Here is a 23,654-nt window from a genome sequence, read left to right as displayed (position 1 = left end):
ATAGCTCTATTTTTAACATCTTGAGGAGCCTCCACACTGTCTTCCAGAGTGGCTGCACCAGCTTGCATTCCCACCAACAGTGTAGGAGGGTTTCCCTTTCTCTGCATCCTTGCCAACATCTGTCATTTCCTGACTGTAGCTGTTCTGACTGGTGTTTGAGGCGGGATCTCATTGTGGTTTTGATTTGCACCTCTGTTCTTATCAAGGTACCAGTCCTAGTGGATTAAAACCCCACCCTCATGATCTCATGTAACATTAGGGACTTAAGAGATGTAATACTTTCCAAATGTAGTCACACTGGGAGTTAGGACAGCTCTGTGTAAACGTGGGGGTGAGAGAACGCAGTCCTTAACTGTCAGTCCCACATTTACTTACTTACTACATCTCTTAAGTTGTAAGAGATCCAGGGGAGGGAGTCTTAGATCATAAATGTCTTATTCAAAAATTTTTATTTGACAGAGATCACAAGTAGGCAGAGAGGCAGGCAGAGAGAGAAGGAGGGGAAGCAGGCTCCCCGCTGAGTAGAGAGCCCCAAGCGGGGTTTGATCCTAGGACCTTGGGATCGTGACCTGAGCTGAAGGCAGAGGCTTTAACCCACTGAGCCACCCAGGTGCCCCTCAGATTTTTTTTTTTAAGATTTTATTTATTTGACAGCACAAGCAGGGGGATGGGTAGAAAGAGAGGGAGAAGCAGGATCCATGCAGGGAGCCTGCTGTGGGCCTCAACCCTAGGACCCTGGAATCATGACCCACGCTGAAGGCAGCTGCCCTTCTTCAAATTCTATTTGAAAAGCAAGAGAGAAATCTTGGTAGTTTGTCATTCAGCTCAAATACTAACTCTCAGGGAGACATACAGGCAGGCATGAGACCATTCAAGAACACAGCAGCCAGCTGAGGTGCCTGGATGGCTAAGCTGGTTGAACATCCAGGTCTTGATCTCACTCAGGGTTTTGAGTTTGAGCCCTGCACTGGGCTCCATGATGGGTGTTCTGGGTTAAAGATGAGTTGTTTTTTTTTTTTCTTCTTCTATCCCTCATTTCCCATCTGGCTATTTTTTCGGTCCTCAGATCTTTAAGGCTGCTGAAGGATGGAGGGCTCATCTTCTGTAACTTCATGTGCATGAGGTTGTAGAGCTATCCCTACCTACGGGACCAAAATTGTCCCTACGGAGGGCCACTGCTGCAGAGTCCAGATGGTGCGCGGGGGTGGACTTGTTCTGAGTACTAAGGATCATGTTCTGGCTCAGTGAAGGAGTCAGGAACTGCTTCCACGTATCTGGACAACAGGAGAGAACAAAGTGAAGAGAACACACTGGGATTATCATAACGAAAAGAAGAGGAGCAATGTGATGACCCTTTATCATGGGCTGTAGCCCACCTCCTGACCAGGAGTGTAACCAGTCACACAAAGAGCGCCAGTTTGATTACTCACATCAGTAAGTAACCCTGTTCTAGTTCTGTTAGTATCGAAAGAATTCTGCCTTAGTAATGTCATATATTCCTCCTTGTGCTGCTTTTAAGACCTCTAATGCCATTCTACTTTGTAGAACTGCTTTATGCATTTGGGTCATTTCAGTGTTTAATACTGTAATGCTATTTTGAGAATCATTTAAGGCCTTCAGTGTGCCCTGATCAAGGGCTTCAATGGGCCATATGCCATTTTCTAAGCCTGATGGAAGAAAAATAGAGGTCAGATGTCTAGACCCAATGGAACATGGGTCCTGTCAGTTCTGGGAGCCCATTCCCGGCTTGGCATATTGTCTGAAGGTAAGAGGAAGGCCTCTTATGGCCTGGAGAGTTCCATGTAATATTTTCCATAGGCCGCCAAGAAACACCTTCTTAGTAATGGAAATATCCGTGTGTGTGCTGGTACTGAGGTGACACATGGGCTATGCACTGCTACAAATAATGCTCATCTGTACCGTGTAATGGAGAAGACCACTAAGGGTGGCCTGCAGTGCTTGGTAGGGGCAGTAAACCACAAATCTAGTAGGAAGATTGGTTGTGTAGCTCAGCATAATGTGCCCATTGTTTAAAAAAAAAAAAAAAAGTTTAGGTATGGTATGCACATCTGCTAAAACTTTGGATACACAGGAAGAGTTGTCTGGGACATATGCATGTCATTTAGTCTCAGTATTAGCATTAATAACTTCCTCTTTGACTTGCAGTCAGGGTATCAATGGCCCTTCTCTCAAGAGACCAGTCCTCTCCCACTTACCCACAATTCCTCTACTTACAATGTGACATTGACAGAGGTACCTCCTGGAGCAAATGTGGGTGAAGGATAAAACCATCAAGAAGCCCTCTTTGCCTGGTCTAGCCTTTACAATATCCTAGGAATGAGGAATTGTGGGTAAGTGGGAGAGGACTGGTCTCTTGAGAGAAGGGCATCCCTAAGTGCATTCTCCAATCATGAAGCAAGGTGAGGCCATCCCTTATCTCCACTATTTTATACTTAGCCCCATGGAGTGGGGTAACGCTCTGATTTTTAGTATATGTGCTGCTGAAGCGAGCACAACGCTCTGATTTTTAAGGAGCAATTTTGTCATGCCAGCCACAGAGAAGTGCTCAAGGTGATACGAGAGTCCCACAACTGCTGGGGAGTCCATCCCCTCATCCCGCTGTCTCAATCATCATAGGCCCATGGGGTCCTTTTTATAATCCCCACAGAGTAACAATCAGGGAAACTGTTTACATGGGAGCTCTTAGAGCAATCTCTCTGAAGTTTACCTCCAGTTGTCTAGCTTAGGCAAACAACAACATTTAAAGTTGAAACTAGACTCGAACATCATAAGGATACCATACTGGAACAGTTTTTCTAAATTCACCCTTATTTCCAGAAATAGCCAAGTCAAAACTCATTAGTGTTAAAACAAGCCCAGTTTTAACTAACTTGGCCCAATTATTCACATAAGCTCATCAAGAACAGTGACTGATCATTATAGGTCCTTATAAAAAGTTCCAAGTAAAGCAGATTTTTTAAAAATATTTTATTTATTTATTTGAGAGAGAGTGAGAGAGAGCATGAGAGGGGAAGAGGTCAGAGGGAGAAGCAGACTCCCCATGGAGCTGGGAGCCCGATGCGGGACTTGATCCCTGAACTCCAGGATCGTGACCTGAGCCGAAGGCAGTCGCTTAACCAACTGAGCCACCCAGGAGCCCCAATAAAGCAGATTTTAAAGGAATCTCTAGATTGAACTCAAGGCCAGAGACAAGCCAAATTATCATCATCGGACCTGCCTGCAATTCCTGTTGATTTGAGTGAATTTCTCTTCTTCAGATGCCCAAAATATGCTGTGATTCTTGCACCCTCCAGGAAGACATTCCTTACTCACCTGGTAAGGTCGCTGGGAACTCTGCAAGCAAGGAATCAGGCCAACAGTTCCAAGAGGCTCCCTTGGTTCCATAAGGTCAATCTTAATTCCTTAAAGCGGTCTGGTCGTATCTGAGGTCATGCATTTCTCTCTCAAGCACGACATTCCAGTCAAAGCCTTTGTAATATAGCCAATCTTCCAAACAGTGTCCTGTTAGGAGAACAGGTTTTTATTTAACTTACACAAGTAACTATAATTGCCACAGAAGGAAGAATACTCAGTTTCAGGACTGTGGAGGGTTGAGGTAGGGAGAAAAATTAAATGTTTCAATTTGTTCACAAAGGATATTTTATCATTTTCCTCAATTCATTCAGTCCTATATTAGTTTTTGTTTGAATGTGGCTTTTCCATTATTTCTGGAAACTCTTACCTAGCTCAGTTTTGAATATACCAAAAACCATTATTTGTCAAAAGTTCCCTTTATGAATCTCTTTGAAGAAGAAACACATTTTGCAAGAGCATCAAATGAGGGGTGGCTGGCTCTTGATTTTGGCTCAGGTCCCTACAATTGAGCCCCACATCAGGCTCTGAGCTCAGTAGGGAATCTGCTTGAGGATTCTCTTTGCCCCTCCCCCTGCTCATGTGCTCTAGACTAAATCTTAAAACTATAAATGACAAACAAAAAAACAAAACCACCCCAAAAAACCAATCCTCAAATGGACATGGTTAAAGATCTGAAAGTTCATTATAATGCAACTGACAAGGAAATCTGGTTATTTCTGTGACATAACATACCAATCACTTAAGTAGTGGCCTTATACTAGGACATAGTAAAACAAGGAACTTCATATATTTTCTAGGCTCGTTATAGCATTTACCCATATAATATAACCTAATGCTCATCACTGTTGGTTTGACAGTGCTTTCCAAGTAACTGAAAATACCAAATAAACAAGCCTAATTAGTAAAAAAGACTTCATGTGCCATTTCAAATCTTGGAGTTTGTTGAACATCTCAGAAAGTTTTAAAGCACATACCCAAACAGGATTATAGATCATTATACATTTAATATTTATATCAAAAATACTGTTTTTATTTGAATTCCAGTTATTTAACATACAGGGTAAGTTTCAGCTATATAATCCAATGATCCACCACTGCCATCCAACCCGTGGTGCTCCTCACAAGCAGTACACTCACTTCTTCATCCCCATCACCTCACCCGCCTCCATTCTGATGACTATCAGTTTGTTCTCTTTGTTTCTCTGCCCCTAGTCCCTCCTTTGTTTTGCTCTGTAAATTCCACCTGAGCGAAACCATACGGTATTTGTCTTTCTCTGAGTGACTTATCTTGCTTAGCATTATACTCTCTAACTCCATCATGTCATTGCAAAGGCAAGATTTCAATCTTTTTTTATGGCTGGGTAATAATTCATTACACACACACACACACACACACACATCTTCTTTATCCATTAGTCAGTGGACACTTAGGCTGTTCCAATATTTTGGCCACTGTAGATAATGCTGCTGTAAATATCGGGGTATGTATCCCTTTGAGCTACTGGTTTTTGCTTTCTTTGGGTAAATATTTTTAGGGTATTTATTAGGGTATTTATTTTTAACTTTTTTTAATTTTAACTTTTATACTCTTAATTCTTTAAATTTTTTTATTTTTTATAAACATATAATATATTTTTATCCCTAAGGGTACAGGTCTGTGAATCGCCAGGTTTACACACTTCACAGCACTCACCAAAGCACATACCCTCCCGATAATTTTAACTTTTATACTCTTAACTTAGGGTATTTATTTTTAACTTTTTTGGGAACCTCCATATTGTTTTCCAGTGTATCAGCACCAGAAAAAAAATAGACTTTGTTAAAACAAAGATTATTTTAGAGGCAAGGAAGGACATTACTATAGTAACAAGTGGATATAACAAATATTAATATTTATGCACCCAATACTGGAGCACCTAAGAAGATAAAGCAAGGATTTACAGACCTAAAGAGAGAAACTGATGGTAATACAGCAGTAATTGGGGGGGGGGGGTCTTTAAAACTCCCATTTCCATCAATGGGATAGATGGAGGCAGAAAATCAATAAGGAAAATAGTCTTTGAAGGAAACATTAGACCAGATGGACAGAACATATATTCAGATCATCCCATCCCTAAACAGAATATACATCCTTTTCAAGTGCACATGGAATGTTCTCCAGACTAGAACATAAATCAGGCCACAAAACAAGCCTCAGTAAATTTAAGGAGATTTAACTCCTAGCATGTATCTTTTCTTTTTCTTTTTTAAAGATTTTATTTATTATTTATTTGACAGAGAGAGATCACAAGTAGATGGAGAGGCAGGCAGAGAGAGAGAGAGATAGAGGGCGCAGGCTCCCTGCTGAGCAGAGAGCCCTATGCGGGACTCGATCCCAGGACCCTGAGATCATGACCTGAGCCGAAGGCAGCGGCTTAACCCACTGAGCCACCTAGGCGCCCACATGTATCTTTTCTGATCATAATGGTATGAGACAAATCCCAGCAAAGAAGGACTAGAAAAAAAAAAAAAAGCATAGGGAGACAGTACAATCTACCCATTGTTCAAGGAAGCAAGCCAAGAAGAAAAAGAAAATACATGGAGGTAAATGAAAATGAAAAGAAAACAATAGTGCAAAATCTTTGGGATACAGAGAAAGCAGTTCTAAGAGGGATGTATATAGCGCTACAAGCCTAATTCCAAAGAAAAAAAAAGGCTCAAGTAAGGTTCCAGGGGAGTAGAGGAAAAGAAAGTATAACGATCAGAGCAGAAATAAAGAGACTAAAAAAAGAAAAAGTAGGGGAAAAAAGTCAGGCCCTCCTCCCCATGAAGACCAGTGCAAACTCTGCCAACACAACCCTTGACCTCGGCCCTCGGCACAGGGCACGTTTCACAAGCATACGACTGTGTACCTTGTTAAAATGCGCCTCTCCCCTGCTGGGAACCAGGCCCTGCACAGAGCAGGCAAAGCGAACCTTGCAGACAACCGGATCTGAGGAAGGTGATGCCCAGGACTCAACCGCAGAACAAGCACAGCACACCCAGGAGACACTGAAGTGCCAAGCCCCAGGGAACAGGGGACACGGCACTGCATTTCTGGCCCTATTCTTCAGAAGGCTGCTATCGCTAAGAGCGAGAGAAGTGGCTGGCTTTCCTCACACATACACAACATAAAGAGGAGACACAGAAATCTGTCCCAAATGAAAGAACAGGACCAAATCAAAGCAACAAATCTAAGTGAAACGAATATAAATAATATGCCTGATTGACTCAATCGAATGTGGTAACATCTGTATTATGGGGATGTTAGAGGAGAGAAGGGGACAGAAAATTTATTTGAGTAACAGCTGAAAACTTCCCTCATCTGGGAAAGGAAACAAATCTATGAGGCACAGAGAGCCCCCAACAAATTCACAGAAGGTGCACACCAGGACACACAGCAATTAATGTGGCAAAAATATAGTGATAAAAAAAATTTCAAAGCAGGAAAAAATCACATACAAGGGAAACTCCAAAAAGCTATCAGTACAGTTTTCAGTAGTCACTTGGCAGCTCAGAAGGGAGTGGCATGATATACTGAAAATGCTGACAGGAAAGAAGTCTGCAGCCAAGAATACTCTGTTCAGCAAGTACATCATTCAGAATAGAGGGGGAGAGAGAGTTTCACAGACAAAAATGAAAGGCATTCCTGACCACTAAACTAGCCCTGCAAGAAATACTAAAGGGAACTGTTTGGAAAGGCCAGACTGAAAGTGATAGTACAAAGGGAGGAAACACAAAAGCAGTAAAAATAAGTATTTCTGTAAAAGCCAGTCAAGGGATCCATGAAAGGATGCTAACTATGACACCATATGTGTAAAACATAGCAGGCAGAGGAGTATACAATATATTCATACTTAAGTAACTATCAACTTCATACAGATGCTATTACACAGAAGATGTTACGCAGAAGATGTGTGGAAACCTGATTGTAACCACACACACAGTAACACATACGCAAAGAATAACGAGAAGGGAACACAAGTTATCACTAAAGAAAGCCAACAAACCATGAAAGAGCAAAAGAGGAAAGGATTAGAGAAAAATCTACAGAAACAACCTCAAAACAAGTAACAAAATGGCAATAAATACACATCAATAATTACTTTGAGTGTAAACTGACTAAACGCTCCAATCAAAAGGCAGAGGGTGATAAGCGAATAAAAAACAAGACCCATCATAATGCTGCCTACAAGAGACTAATTTCAAACCTAAACACAACTGCATTTGGAAAATGAGGGGATGGAAAAGATTTATCATGTAAATGGATGTCAAAAGAGAGCTGGGGGCAAATGGGTGGTGTGTGCCCGGGTGGCTCAGTCAGTTGAGCAGCTGCCTTTGGCTCAGGTCATGATCCCAGGGTCCTGGGATCGAGCCCTGCATCGGGCTCCCTGCTCAGTGGGGAGCCTGCTTCTCCCTGTCCCTCTGCCTGCCACTCTGTCTACTTGTACTCTCTGTCAAATAAATACATGAAGGAAATAATATTAACACAATAATAGTAGGGGATGTTAACATCCCACATACACTGATGGACGGATCATCCAAACAGAAAATCAGTAAGGGAACACTAGCTTTGAATGATCTTCTGGACCAGCTGGATTTAACAGACATACTGAGATCACTGCATCCTAAAACAGAATGAATACACATTCTTTTCAACTGCACATGGAGCATTCTCCAGAATGGGACACAAGTCACAAAACAAGTCTGAATAAATTAAAAAAAAAAAACTGAAGTCATACCATGCATCTTTTCTGACCACAACATTACGAAACTAGAAATCAACCACAAGAAAAAAGCTGGAAAGACACAAATACATGTAAGTTAAGTAAGATGCTACTGAACAACGAATGGGTCAACCAAAAAAATAGAATTATATGGAAACAAGTGAAAACAAAACCACAATGCCCCAAAATCTCTGGGATGCAGCAAAAGTGGTTCTAAAAGGGAAGTATAGAACAATATAGGCCTGCCTCAAGGAGCAAGAAAAGTCTCCCACAACCTAAGTTTATACCTAAAAGGAGCTACAAAAAGAAGAAACAAAACCCAAACCAAACTCAAGGAAGGAAATAATAAAGTTAGAGCAGAAATAAATAATACATAATCTAAAAAAATAGATGAAACTAGGAACTGGTTCTTTGAAAAGACCAATAAAACTGGTAATCTTCTAGACAGATTCAAGAGCGAGAGACAGAGGCAGAGGACTCAAAATCACAAATGAAAGAAATAACAACCAACACAACAGAGTATCGTTGTGTTGTCCAGATGTTGCACAACTTTAACAGATTATTATGAAAACCTATATGCCAACAAATTGGACAACTGAGAAGAAATGGAGAGATTCCTAGAAACATAGAACTTAGCAAAACTAAAGCAGGAAGAGAAAATTTGAACAGACCAATTACCAACAATGAAAGTTAATCAGTAATATTTGAAAATTCCCCTAAACAGAAGTCCAGGACCAGAGAGCTTCACAGGTGGATTCTATCAAACATTTAAAAATTAATACCTATTCTTTACAAACTGTTCCAAGAACAGAGGAGGAAGGCAAACTTCCAAATTCATTCTACAAAGACAGTATCACCCAGACACCAAAACCAGATAAAGACACCACAAAAAAAAAAAAAAAAAAAAAAAAAGGAACCACAGGCCAACATCCCTCATGAACACAGATACAAAAAACCCCAACAAAGTATCAGCCAACTGAATCCAACTGTATACTAAAAAAATCATTCACCACAATGAAATGGGAATTATTCCTAGGGTGCAAGACTGGTTCAATATTGGCGAGTCAAATCAACAAGGATATTTCACACCAATAAGAATAAAAACCGTATGATCACTTCAATAGATACAGGAAAACCACTCCACCAAGTACAACATCCATCCATGATAAAACCCTCAACAAAGTAGGTTTAGAGGGAACACAATGAAGGCCATATATGAAAAACTCACAGCTAACGTCATATTCAATGGGAGAAAACAGAGCTTTTCTCCTAAGATGGGGAACAAGCAAAGGTGTCCAGTCTCACTATTTTTATTCAACACCGTACTGGAAGTCCTAGCCACAGCAATTAGACAACAAAGAAATAAAAGGCATCCAAACTGGTAAAGTAGTAATAAAACTATTTGCAGATGATACTGTATGTATAGAAAACCCTGAACACTCCAAAAATCCATTAAAACTGAAAAATGAATACAGTAAAGTCATAGACTACAAAAATCAATGTAGAGAAACCTGTTGTATTTCTACCCACTAATAATGAAGCAAAGAATGTGAAATTAAGGAAACAATCCCATTTACAATTGCACCAAAACCAGTAATATATCTAGGAATAAATTTAACCAAGGAGGTGAAAGACCTGTAGTCTGAAAACTGTTGAACACTGATGAAAAAATTAAAGACAATGCAAAGAAATGGAATGATATTCTGTGCTCATGGACTAGAAGAAGAAATATTGTTAAAATGTCTATACTACCCAAAGCAGTGTATAGATTTAATGCAATCCCTATCCAAATACCAACAGCATTTTTCACAGCACTAGAACAAACAATTCTAAAATTTGTACGGAAGCACAAAAGACCTCTCAAATACTCAAAGCAATCTTGAAAAAGAAAAAATTGGAGGTATCACAATTCTAGATTACAATGTGGTAGTAATTAAACCAGTACGGTATTGGCATAAGACAGACATGTGGATCAATGGAATAGAACAGAAAACCCCAAAATAAACCCATGGTTAAACAGTTAATTAATCTTCAACAAAGGAGGAATGAATATACAACAGAAAAGAAACAGTCTCTTCAACAAATGGTGTTGGAAAAACTGGACAGCTACATGTAAATGAATGCAGTGGGACCACTTTCTATCACTAGACACAAAAATAAAGTCAAAATGGTTTGAAGATGTAAATGTGAGACCCAAAACCGTAAAACTCCTAGAAGAGAGCACAGGCAATAACTGGTCAGACACTGGCCATAGCAACAGTTTTCTAGATATGTCGCCTGAGGCAAGGGACATAAAAGCAAAAATAAACTACTAGGACTATATCAAAATAAAAAGTTTCCCTAAAGCAAAGGAAACCGTCAATTAAAGGCAACCAACTCAATGGTAGATGTTGTTTGCAAATGACATCCAGTAACAGGTTAGTATCCAAAAATATATAAAGAACTAATAAAACTCAACACCCTCCCCAAACAAATAATTTTAAAATGGGCAGAAGATATGAACAGATATTTCTCCAGAGACACAGAGCTGGCCAACAGATATATGAAAAGATGCTCAACATCACTCATAAAGGAGTTGCAAATCAGAACTACAATGAGGTATTACCTCATACCTGTCAGAATGGCTTAAATAAAAAACACCATCAACAACAAGTATTGGCAAGGATGTGGAGAAAAATAAACTCTCTTGTACTGTTGATGGGAATACCAACCAGAGCAGCCACTGCAGAAAACAGAATGGAGGTTCCTCAAAAAATTAAAAATAGGGCGCCTGGGTGGCTCAGTGGGTTAAGCCACTGCCTTCAGCTCAGGTCATGATCTCAGGGTCCTGGGATCGAGTCCCGCATCGGGCTCTCTGCTCAGCAGGGAGCCTGCTTCCTCCTCTCTCTCTCTCTCTCTCTCTGCCTGCCTCTCTGCCTACTTGTGATCTCTCTCTGTCAAATAAATAAATAAAATCTTTAAAAAAAAATTAAAAATAGTATTACTGTATGATTCAGGAACTGCACAACTGGGTATTTAACCAAAAAACCCAAAAACACTAATTCAAAGGGATACATGCACCCCCATGTTTACTGCAGCATTATTTATAATAGCCAAACAATGGAAGCAGCCCAAGCATCCACTGATGATGAATGAATAAAGAAAATATATATGTAGAATGCATTATTATTCATCTATAAAAAGAATGGAATCTTGCCATTTGCAACAACATGGATGGAGCTAGAGAGAATAATGCTAAGGGTAGTAAGTCGGCCAGAGAAAGACAAATACTATATGATCTCATTCACATGTGGAATTAGCAAAGGAGCAAAAAGGGAAAAAGGGCAAAACAGACAAATCCTTAGCCAGATTCATCCACAAAAGAGAAAGGATCTAAATAAATAAAATCAGAAGAGAGAGAAGTAACAACTCACACCAGAGAAATACAAATGATTGTAAGAAAATATTGTGACAAATTATATGCCAACAAATTGGACAACCTAGAATAAAGGGATGTATTTCTAGAAAAATACAACCTTCCAAAAATGAACCAGGAAAAAACCAGACCACCTGAACAGACCAATTCCTAGTAGTGAAATTTAATTGGTAATCAAAAAAATCACCAAAAATAGTTGTTCAGAACCAGAGGGATTCACAGGTAAATTTTACTACTCATTTAAGGATGAATACACAATTATTTTCAAACTATTTGAAAAAGAGTAAGGAAAGCTTCCAAATTCATTTCATGACACCAGTATTACCCTAATACCAAAACCACAGGCATCACACACACACACACACACACACACACACACACACACACACACACACACACAATCTCTAGTCCAATATCCCTGAAGACTTTTGCATCTATGAGGATGAAAGATGGAAAAAAAACAATATAAGCCAACTGTATACAGTAATATAGTAAAAAGATCATTCACTGCAGATCATGTGGGATTTATTCCAGGGATGCAAAAATGGTTCACTATTTGCAAAAAACAATCAGTGTTATACACCACATCATCAAAACAAAGGATTAAGATCATACAATCATCTCAAATGCTGCAGAAAAAGTATTTGACTAGATTCAGTGTCAACTCATGATAAAAGTCTGAACAAAGTGGGGTTAGAGGCAACATACCTCAATATAATAAAGGCCATATATGAAAACCCACAGCTAACATAATACTTAGTGAAAAAACAGAGCTTTCTATGTAAGGTCAGAAACAAGACAAGGATGTCCATTCTCACCACCATTATTCACCACTGTACTGGAAAGTCCTAGCCACAGCAATTAGACAAGAGAGAAGGTACATCCATCTCTTGGTAAAGTAGTAAACTATCACTATTTGAAGACTGTATGATATGATACTCAGAAAATCCTGAAGATTCCATCAAAAAACTATGAGAAGTGATAAATGAAGTTAGTAGAGGGGCAGGATACAAAATTAATACCCAGAAATCAGCAGCATTTCTATACACTGATAACAAAGTAACAGAAAGACAAATTAAAAAATACCATCTGCACTTGTACCAGAAAGAATAAAATACCCTGGAATAAAATTAACTAAAGAGATGAAAGACCTGTGCTCTGAAAACTAAAACATGGGTCAAAGAAACTGAAAATGCACAAATGGAAATATATTCTGTGCCCATGTACTGGAAGAATATTGTTAAAATTTCCATTATATCCAAAAGAATCTAGAGATTCAGTGCAATCCCTATCAAAATACAGCATTTTTCACAAAATCAAACAAATAATGCTAAAGTCTGTATGGAATTAAAGAAAACCCCAAAGAGCCAAAGAAATTTTGAGAAAGAACAAAGATGGATGTATCCAAATCCCAGATTTTAAGATACACTACAAAGAGCAGTACTCAAAACAATATGGTACTCGCACGAAAACAGACACAGAGATCAATGGAACAGAATAGACAGCCCAGAAAGAAACCCAATATTATATGGTCAATTTATCCATGACAAAGGAGGCAAGAATATACACCAGGGAGAAAGACAACAAATGGTGCTGGGAAAACTGGATAGCTACATGCAAAGGAATGAACCTGTACCACTTTCTTACAACTTATATAAAAATAAACTCAAAATGGATTAAAGACCTAAATGAGACCTGAAACCATAAACATCCCAGATGAAAACACAGGTAGTATTTTCTCTGACACTGGCCACAGTAACATTTTTCTAGATAGGCTCTCCTAAGGCAAGGGAAACAAAAAATGAACTATTAGGACTACATCAAGTGCTTCCGCAGAGCAAAGTAAAACAATCAACAAAACCAAATGGCAACTTACTGAGTGGAAAAAAGTATTTGCAAATGATGTATCTAGTAAGGGGTAGTCTCCAAAATACATAAAGAACTTATACAACTCAATGCCAAAAAAATAATCCAATTACAAAATGGGCAGAGAACATGAACACTTTTCCAAAGATGTCATACGGGTAGCCAACAGGCACATGGAAAGATGCTCAACATCACTCATCAGGGAAACGCAAATCAAAACTATAATGAGAGATCACCTCATACCTGTTAGAATGGCTAAAATAAAAGACACAAACAATAACAAGTGTTGGCAAGAAATAAGAGATGGCACTTGTGCACTGTTGGTGGGAATCTAAAATGGAAGGCAATGGAGAAAACACTATTAAAGTTCTTCAAAAAGTTAAAAATACCGCATGAGGGGCACCTGGGTGGCTCAGTGGGTTAAAGCCTCGGCCTTTGGCTCAGGTCATGATCCCAGGGTCCTGGGATCAAGCCCCATATTGGGCTATCTGCTCAGTGGGGATCCTGCTCCCCACCCCACCCCACCCCCGCCTACTTGTGATCTGTCAAGTAAATAAATAAAATCTTTAAAAAAAACACCATATGATGCAGGAATTCCACTACTGGGTATTTACCCATAGTAAATGAAAACACTAACTGGGAAAATATATGCACCCCTATGTTCATTGCAGCATTATTTATAATACCCAAATTATGGAAGCAGCCCAAGAGTCCATCAACAGACAAATGGAGAAGGAAAATGTACTGTATGTATTTACATTTATATACATATGTGTGTATATATATTTAAATACAGGGAGCCTGGATGGCTCAGTTGGCTAAGCATCTGCCTTTGGCTCAGGTCATGATCCCAGGGTCCTGGGAAATCCCTGCTCAGCAGGGAGTCTACTTCTCCCTCTCCCTTTGGTACTCCCTGTTTGTGCTCTCTCTCTCTCTCAAATAAATAAATAAAGGCTTTAAACATACACCTACATGGATACTAGATTATGTATATATAAAAAGGATGACATCATTCCATTTGAGACAACATGGATGGACCTAGAGGTTATTGTAAGTGAAGTAAGTCAGACAAAGAAAGACCAATATCCCATGAAACCACTTGTATGTGAAATCTGAAGCAAAACAAAAATCCAAATTCACAGATACAGAGAACAGGTTGTTGCCAGAGAATGGGCACATGCTGGATGGGCGAGGGGTGTGTGTGGACAAAAATGGGTCACAGTAGTCAAAAGGTACAAACTTTATAAAGTCATGTGGATGTTATGCACAGCAGAGCCACTACAATTCAAATATAGGCATACCTTGGAGATAATGCATGTTTAGTTCCAGATGACCACAATATAACGAATATCACAATAAAGTGAATCAAATAAATTTGTTTTTCAGTGCAGACAGAAGTTATGTTTGCACTACAGCCTATTAAGTGTCCAATAGTATGAGATATAAAAACATTACATACCTTGATTAATATGGTATTGCGGGGCACCTGGGTGGCTCAGTGGATTAAAGCCTCTGCCTTCAGCTCAGGTTATGAGCCCAGAGTCCTGGGATTGAGCCCCGCGTCAGGCTCCCTGTTCCACAAAGAGTCTGCTTCTCCCACTCCCCCTGCTTGTGTTCCCTTGCTGTGTCTCTGCCAAATAAATAAGTAAAAATTAAAAAAAAAATACTGTATTGCTAAAAATAAATGCTAATCATCACTTGACCTTCCAATGAGTCTTAATGACTGATCACAGACCACCCTAATTAATACAGTAATAATGAAAAAGTTTGCAATATTTCCAGAGTTACCCAAATGTGACACAGAGACAAGAAGTGAGCAACTGCTGCTGAAAAATGGTGCAGAGAGAGTTGCTCAAGGCAGGGTTGCCACAAACCTTTAATTTTGTAAGAAATGCATCATCTATGAAGTACAATCAAGTTAAGCACAATAAAACGAATTGTGCCTGTACTGTATTACATATTTGAAAATTGTTAGGAGAGTAAATCTTCAAATTTAAAAAGTTATTATTATTTTTTTTTACCTCTGTATGGTGATGGACGTTGATGAAGCTGTGATGATCATTGTGCAATATATACAAATATAGAGTCATCCTGTACTCCTGCAAGTAATGTAATACCCTGTCAATTATGCTTCGATTTGAAAAAAAAACCCAATTAGGTCTGTTAAGTATTCTGAACACTTTATATGTTTGCCTTTGTGTTGATCATGAATTGGGGAGGGAAGCAACCGTCGAGAATTTGTGCTTCTTTTAATATAACTTACAGCCCATTTGATGCAGATGAGAGAGGGGAATAACCGTAGTAAGAAACAATGAAAGTACAGAGCAGCGGTCTGAGCAAAATGAAGCACCAAGAATGCTTAGACTCGGGGCGCCTGGGTGGCTCAGTGGGTTAAGCCGCTGCCTTCGGCTCAGGTCATGATTTCAGAGTCCTGGGATCGAGTCCCGCATCGGGCTCTCTGCTCAGCGGAGAGCCTGCTTCCCTCTCTCTCTCTCTGCCTGCCTCTCTGCCTACTTGTAATCTCTCTGTCAAATAAATAAATAAAATCTTTAAAAAAAAAAAAAAAAAGAATGCTTAGACTCAAGAGAGAAAGTGGTCTCTTGAAAAATCACCAGAGAGATAAAATTTAAGTTGGGTATTGAAACATTTTAACTAGCAGTGACAGGGGGTGTGTGAGAACGGTGGTTATTACTGGGGAAATGCCATGAACAAAAATTTGCTGAGCAAGGATGGCGTGAATCCAATGAACAGTGTGACAGACTGGCAGGAATATCAGGGGAAGTGAGGGAAAGCCCTCTAGGGGATTTAGACTGATTCCACTATCGGCCATGAGGACACCATAAAGATTCTTCAACAAGGACATATCTCTGAGAAGTACCTTACTAGTTACTTCAGGTAGCAGGGTTGCAGATGGATTTGGTATGTAAGGATGAAATGTGTTCAAGTGGAAGGCGGGTTTTAAGATTATAAGGGAATGTGAGGTTATAAGGTTATAAGGGAATGATGGCTTCTAGAGTAAGAATGGAAAACATTTGTATTAAGAGAAACAACAGACTTCTGGGAAAGATGGTGAACTAGGAGATCCTAAGCTCACCCTGCCCCACCATATACCTAGGTAACACTCACATCAGTGTAAATAGCCCAGAAAATGACCCAAAGACTGGCAGGACAGACCCTCCAGAGCTAACCAAAGAGGAAGAGGCCACATGGTAGGAAGGGTAGAGATGCAGCCTGGAACCAACTTGAGCCAGGAGACTGTGTGTGGGAAGGAGGACACACTGTAATCACAGAGAAGGGAAAGAAGCAGACCCCACACCTGGCACACCATACATGGGGGACCTACACTGGGAAGATGAATCCCCATACATTTGCCTTTGAAAGCCAGAGGGGCCTAAGAATCAGTGGGCTTAATTTCCAGAACTTAAAACATCAGTGGCTCAGCTCTGGGAGAGCAGGAGGGGTGATAGGAAACTGAGTCTCCACCCTTAAAGAGATAGCATAAGGAAGAACCCTGCTGAGATACTCCAAAAAATGGCAGTTAAAAAAAAAAAAAAACTGCCTAGAGTACATGGGAAGATTTATTTACTAATCTCAGAGAGTGCCCTGGAAGGGCAGGGATCTTTGGGCAACTTCTCCAAGAACGAAACAGCTGGTGGGCACTATTTAGCTCCCCTGCCCCTAAGCCTAGATACATGGACAGCTATAGGAACGAGAGCAGCACAAACTTCTCCACCTAGCTTGCTAACACGTGCCCCATTCCCCTGAAGTCTACAGCATACTCAAGTCTCCTAGTTCTCCAAAGTGGCTCCAGGTCCGTTCCCATAGATCTGCACAAACCTGGCTAACAGCAGGCCCAACTCCCACACTCTCCCGTGCTCCTGCACAAACCACCCTCTGCAAGAGTTCTCCAAAGCAATGTGACAAACATGGCATTGTGCAAGCAGTCCTGACTGCCCTGGAGAGAAGGGAAGATAATCACACTCACCAGCAATACCAGCAGTGGGCTGAGGGTAGTCATCTGGTCTGACTGCAGGCCCCTCCCAACATGGAAGGCCTCAAGGGACAACATAGTTTGGTAACTGCAGCTCTGGCAAACTTCTGGTCTGACTTAGCTCAAGCCGAAGATGGCTCCAGACTGGCCCATTAACAACACAGGGACCAAACCCTGCCCCAAAACTGGCAAAAGGAGCCACTGCAGATGACTGGACTTAAGGCGAACACAGCTCAACCACAATACCAGGGCACACAACAACACGCAGAAGAGACAGCCTTAAAGTGCCAGATTCTGGGACACAGCAGACATTACACTGCCCAGCACTATAGGACTACTTCTTCACGAAGTCACTACCCCCAAGAGCAGGAGACGTAGCTGACTTTCCTTACACACAGAAACAAACACAGAGCATTAGACAAAATGAGAAGACAAAGGAATGTGTCCCAAATGAAAGAACAGGTCAAAAATCATAGCAGGAGAACTAAACGAAAGGGAGATAAGCAATATGCCTGATAAAGGATTTAAAGTAATAGTTATAAAGATACTCACTGGACTTGAGAAAAGAGTGGAGGATTTCAGTAAGACTCTCCACAAGAGACAGAAAATATAAGAAAGAACCAGTCAGAGATCAAGAACTCAGTAACTGAAATGGAAAATATGCAAGAGAGAATAAAGAGCAAACCAGAGGAAACAGAACAAATCAGCTACCTGGAAGACAGAGCAATGAATGGAGAGCAATCCAGCTGAAAAGGAGAAAGAAAAAATAATAAAAAATGGGGATAGATCAGCAACATCACTGAGCACAGAAACATCTGCAATACAGGGATCCCAGAAGGGGAAGAGGGAGAGAAGGGGGTAGAAAATGTATGTGAACAATAGATGAAAACTTCCCAAATCTGAGGAAGCAAATAGAAATCCAGATCCAGGAGGTACAGAGTCCCTAGCAAAATCAACCCAAGGAGAGCCACCCCAAGACATGTAGTAATTCAAGTGGCAAAAAATGGTGCTCAACAGAGAATTTTAAGATGAGCAAGAGAAAAAGAAAACATGCTAACATGTGCCCCACCTCCAGCAGAAAACCTCTGTAGGCCAGAAGAAAGTGGCATGATCTATTTGAAGTGCTGAAAAGAAAAACCATGCAAGCAAGAATACTCTACCCAGGAAGGCTACCATCCAGAATCAATGAAGAGAGAAAAAGTTTCCCAAACAAAAGTTGAAGGCATCACCACCAAGTAAGTCCTGTAGGAAATGTTAAAGGGGACTCTTTGAGCCTAAAGGAAAGACAATAAGCAGGAGTAAGAAAAGTACAAGTGCAAAAGCAGTAAATTATGCCTATGTATAAAAAAATCAGTCAACGGATTCACAAAATCAAAGGATACATAGTATGACACCATATACCAAAATAGGGGGAGGAGAGTAAAAATTTCGTGCTTTTAGAGCTGGTTCAAACTTTAATGACCATCAACTTAATGTAGAGTGCTATATGCATACTATATTATATACAAACATAATGGTAACTGTTAAGTGAAAAACTGGTAATAGATATGCAAAAAAATAAACAGGAATCCCAGTTTATCACTAAAGAAATCCAGCCAATGAGGAGAGAAGAGAACAAGATTAGAGAAGAACTACAAAAATACCTATAAACAAGTAACAAAATGGCAGGAAGTACACATCTATCAGTAATTACTTGCAATGTAAATGGACTAAACTCTCAAAAGACACAGGGTGACAGAATGGATTAAAACAAAAGCAAGACCTGGGGCACCTGGGTGGCTCAGTCAGTTAAGCGTCTGCCTTCAGCTCAGGTCATGATCCCAGGTCAAGCCCCACATCAGGCTCCCTGCTCAGCGGGAAGCCTGCTTCTCTGTCTCCCGTTCCCCCTGATTGTGTTCCCCCTCTCTCTGTCAAATAAAAAAATAAAATCTTTAATTGAAAAAAAAAAAAGGCAAGACCTATGTTGCCTACAAAAGACTCATTTCAGACCTAAAGACACAGAACACAAGTAAAGGGATAGAGGTGCCTGGCTGGCTCAGTTGGAGGAGTACATGACTCTTGATCTCGGTGAGTTTGAGCCCCACGTTGGGTGCAGAGATTATCTAATAAATAAAACTTTTTAAAAATGTAAGGGTTCCTGGTGGCACAGTCGGTTGAGTGTTTTGACTCTTGGCGTTGGCTCAGGTCGTGATTTGGGGGTCTAAGATCAAGCCCAACTCAGGCTCTGCAATCAGCCCAGAGTCTGTTTAAGGTTCTCCTTCTCCTCCCTCCTTCCATCTGCCCTCCCCCAAACCCTGCTCTAAAAAAAAAAAAAAAAAAAAGGGTGAAGGGTTGGAAAATAATTTATTAACCAAACAGAAGTGAAAAGAAAGCTGGGGTCATAATAATTGTATCAAAAAAATAGACTTTGAAAGTAGCACAATAATAGTAGGGCACTTTAAGATCCCATTTACATAACTGGTTAGATCATCTAAACAGAAAAATAACAAGGAAATAGTTTTTAATGACTCAAGGACCAGATGGATCTAACATATATTCAGAACATTCCATCCTAAAACAGCTGAATACACATTCTTTTCAAGTGCGCATAAAACATTCACCAGGGTATATCACATGTTAGGCCACAAAACAAGTCTCAACAAATGCAAAAAAATGAAGTTTTATCATTCATCTTTTCTAAGCACAATGGTATTTAACTAGAAATTGGCTACAGGAAAAAGATCTAAAAAGAACACAAATATATGGAAGTCAGGCAACATGCTACTAAACAATGAATGGGTCAACCAAGAATTGAATAAAAAAAAACAACCACATGGAAACGAATGAAAATAAAAACAGTAACCCAAAATCTTTTGGTTACTCTAAGAGGGAAGTTTATAGTAATACAGGCCTCCTTCAAGAAGAAAAATCTCAAATCAACAACCTAATCGTAGAATAACCAGTAGAATAAAGATTAGAGCAGAAATAAATGAAACAGAAACTTAAAAAAAAAAAAAAAAGACCAATGAAATCAGGCACTGGTTTTCTGAAAAGATTAACAAAAAGCCAGACTCCTAAAGGGAGAGAGCAGGGAGGGAGAATGAGCGCACAGTCAAAATCAGAAATTAAAGAGGGCAGGTAACAATCAATACCACAGAATATAAAAGATTATAAGAGAATATTATGAGAAATTATGTGCCAACACATTGGACAAAGTAGAAAAAATGGACAAATTCCTAGAAACATATAAACTACCAAAATTGTGCCAAGAAGAAATGGAAAATTTAAGCAGACAGATTACTAGCAGTGAAACTGAATCACTAATCAAAGAACTTTTTAAGAAGTCCAGATCAGAGGGGTTCACAGGTGAATTCTAACAAACATTTAAAGAAGAATTTAATACCTATTCTTCTCAATCTATTCCAAAAGATAGAAGAGGCAGGAAAATTTTCAAATTCATTCTACAAGGCCAGCCATCACCCAGACACCAAAACCAGATAAAGACACTACAAAAGGTAAAAATATTATTCACCACAATCAAGTGGGATTTATTCCTAGGATTTAAAGGTGGTTCACTACCTGCAAATCAATCAATGGGGTACTTCACATCAACACAGATAAAAACCCTATGATCACTTCAAGAGATGCAGGAAAAGCATTTGAGCAAGTACAACACCCATCCATAATAAAACCCTCAACAAAGAAGGTTTAGAACATAGCGTAGTAAAGGTCATGTGTGAAAAACCCATAGCTAGTGAAAAACTGAGAGTTTTACCTCTAAGCTCAGGAACAAGACAAGGATGTCCACTCTCACCACTTTTTTAATTCAGCATTAACAGCTGAAAGTCCTAGCCACAGCAATCAGACAAGAAATAAAAGGCATCCAAATTAGTAAAGTAGTATGACTCTATTTGTAGATGACATGATACTATATGTAGAAAATCCTAAAGAATCCACAAAAAACTACTAGAACTGCTAAGTAATTCAGTAAAGTTGCAGGATACAAAATCCATATATAGAAATGTACTGCATTTCTACTTGGTAATAATGGAAGTAGCAGGAAGAAAATGTAAGACAATAGTCCATTTACAATTGCACCAAAAATACCTAGGAATAAACTTAAAAGGAGGTAAAAGGAACTATCCTCTGAAAATTATAAAACACTGAGGAAAGAAATTGAAGATAACACAAACACATGGAAAGATATCCCATGCTCATGGACTGGAAGAATAAATACTGTGAAAATGTCCATACTACCTAAAGAAATCTACAGATTTAATGTAATCCCTATCCAAATACCGATAGCATTTTTCACAAAAGTATCAGAAATAACTCTAAAATTTGTGCGGATCCATGAAGATAGGCAAAAGCAATCTTGAGAAAGACGAACAAAATTGGAGCTATCACAATCTCAGATTTCAAGATATACTATAAAGTTTAGTAATCAAACCAGTATGGTACTGGCACAAAAAACGGACACACAGACCAACAGAACAAAGAGCCCAGAAATAAACCCATGATTATATGGTCAATTAATTTATGACAAAGGAGGCAAGAATATGCAATGGGAAAAAGACAGGCTCTTCAATAAATGGTGTTGGGAAAACTGGACAGCTACATGTGAAGAATGAAACTGGACTTTCTTACACCCTAACAAAAATAAGCTCAAAATGGACTTAAGACTGAAGTATGAGACCTCAAAGCCTAAAGCCCTAGAAGAGAAAGGCCTGGATGGCTCAATTGGTTAAGTGTCCAACTCTTGGTTTTGGTTCAGGTCATGATCCTGGGGTCATTAGACTGAATCCTGTGTTGGGCAGCGTCCTTAACATGGGGAGTCTGCTTGGGATTCTCCCTCTCCCTCTGCACCTCCCCCCATGCACATGAACACTCTCTAAAATAAGTAAATCTTAAAAAAAAAAAAATCCCAAAGGAGAACACAGGCAGTAATTGCTCTGACCCTGGCTATACCAACTTTTTTAGATATTTCTCCTCAGGCAAAGGAAACAAAAGCTATTGGGACTACATTAAAATAAAAAGCTTCTGCACAGCAAAGCTAACAACAAAACAAAGACAACCTACAGAATGGGAGAAGATATTTGCAAACCAATAATGATTTAGTACTCCAAATATTGAAGAACATATGCAACTCAACACCAAAAAAAGCAAATAAGCCAATTTAAAAAATGGGCAGAAGACATGGACAGACATTCCTCCAAAGAAGACATCCAGATGGCCAAGAGGCATATGAAAAGATGCTCAGCATTCCTAATCACCAAGGAAATGCAAATGTAGACCACAATGAGGTATCACCTCACACCCGTCAGAATGGCTAAAATAAGAAACAAGAGGAATGCCTCAGTGATGCAGTTGGTTGAGTGTGACTCTTGGTTTCAGCTCAGGTTGTAATCTCCGAGTTGTGAGATCGATCCCCATGTTGGGGCTCCTGTGCTCAGCATGGAATCTGCTTAAGACTGTCCCTCTCTTTCTCCCTTTGCCCCTCCCCCCATTCCAGGCACAAGCAGATGCACACTCTGTTTCTCAAATAAATCTTTTTTTAAAAAAAAATTTTTATTTATTTATTTGACAGAGATCACAAGTAGGCAGAAAGGCAGGCAGAATAGAGAGGGGAAGCAGGCTCCCTGCTGAGCAGAGAGCCCAATGCGCGTTTGATCCCAGGACTCTGAGATCATGACCTGAGCCAAAGGCAGAGAGGCTTAACCCACTGAGCCACCCAGGCACTCCTCAAATAAATAAATCTTAACAAAAACAAAAACAAGAAACATCAGTGTTGGTGAGGATGTGGAGAAAAAGGAACCCTCTTTCACTGTTGGTGGGAATGCAAACTGGTTCAGCCACTGTAGAAGACAGTATGGATTTCCCCCCAAAAATTAAAAACAGAACTTCCATATGCTCTAATAATTCCACTATTGGATATTTTCCCAAAGAATACAAACACAATAAAGATACATGCACCCCTATGTCTATTTGCAAAACTCAAGATATGGAAGCCACCCAAGTGTTCCTCAATATATACCACATCTTCTTTATTCATTCATATTCATATATGCACATACATATACACAACAGACTATTACTCAGCCATAAAAAAGAATTAAAATATTCCATTTGCAATAACAGGGATGGGTCTAGAAAGTATAATACTAAGGATAATAAGTCAGTCAGAAAAACAAACACCACATGATTCCACTCATATGGAATTTAAGAAACACAACAAATGAACAAATAAAAAAAAAAGAGAGAGAGACAAAAAACTAGACTGTTA

At 39.6% G+C, this 23,654-nt stretch overlaps 1 protein-coding gene across 8 annotated transcripts in view; it reads right to left on the bottom strand.

The window, feature by feature from the left end:
- Window positions 1-430: 430 nt before the first annotated feature.
- Window positions 431-23,654, bottom strand: part of BCL2L10 (BCL2 like 10) — a 40,360-nt gene continuing 17,136 nt past the window's right edge. For all 8 annotated transcript variants that reach the window (XM_082734737.1, XM_082734738.1, XM_082734739.1 and 5 more), the window contains 2 exons: window positions 3,334-3,522; window positions 431-1,274 (listed from right to left, as the gene is read on the bottom strand). Coding sequence is in view for 1 of the 8 variants with exons in the window: in XM_082734735.1 (XP_082590861.1) it covers window positions 3,483-3,522 (40 nt within the window). In the remaining 7 variants the exon portion in view is untranslated. The remainder of the gene's footprint in view (window positions 1,275-3,333; window positions 3,523-23,654) is intronic.

The sequence above is a fragment of the Mustela nivalis genome (genome assembly GCF_964662115.1).
Source record: "Mustela nivalis genome assembly, chromosome: 6".
Classification (NCBI taxonomy): domain Eukaryota; kingdom Metazoa; phylum Chordata; class Mammalia; order Carnivora; family Mustelidae; genus Mustela; species Mustela nivalis.
The sequence above is the reverse complement of the archived record's forward strand: the minus strand, read 5'-3'. Positions and strand labels throughout refer to the sequence as shown.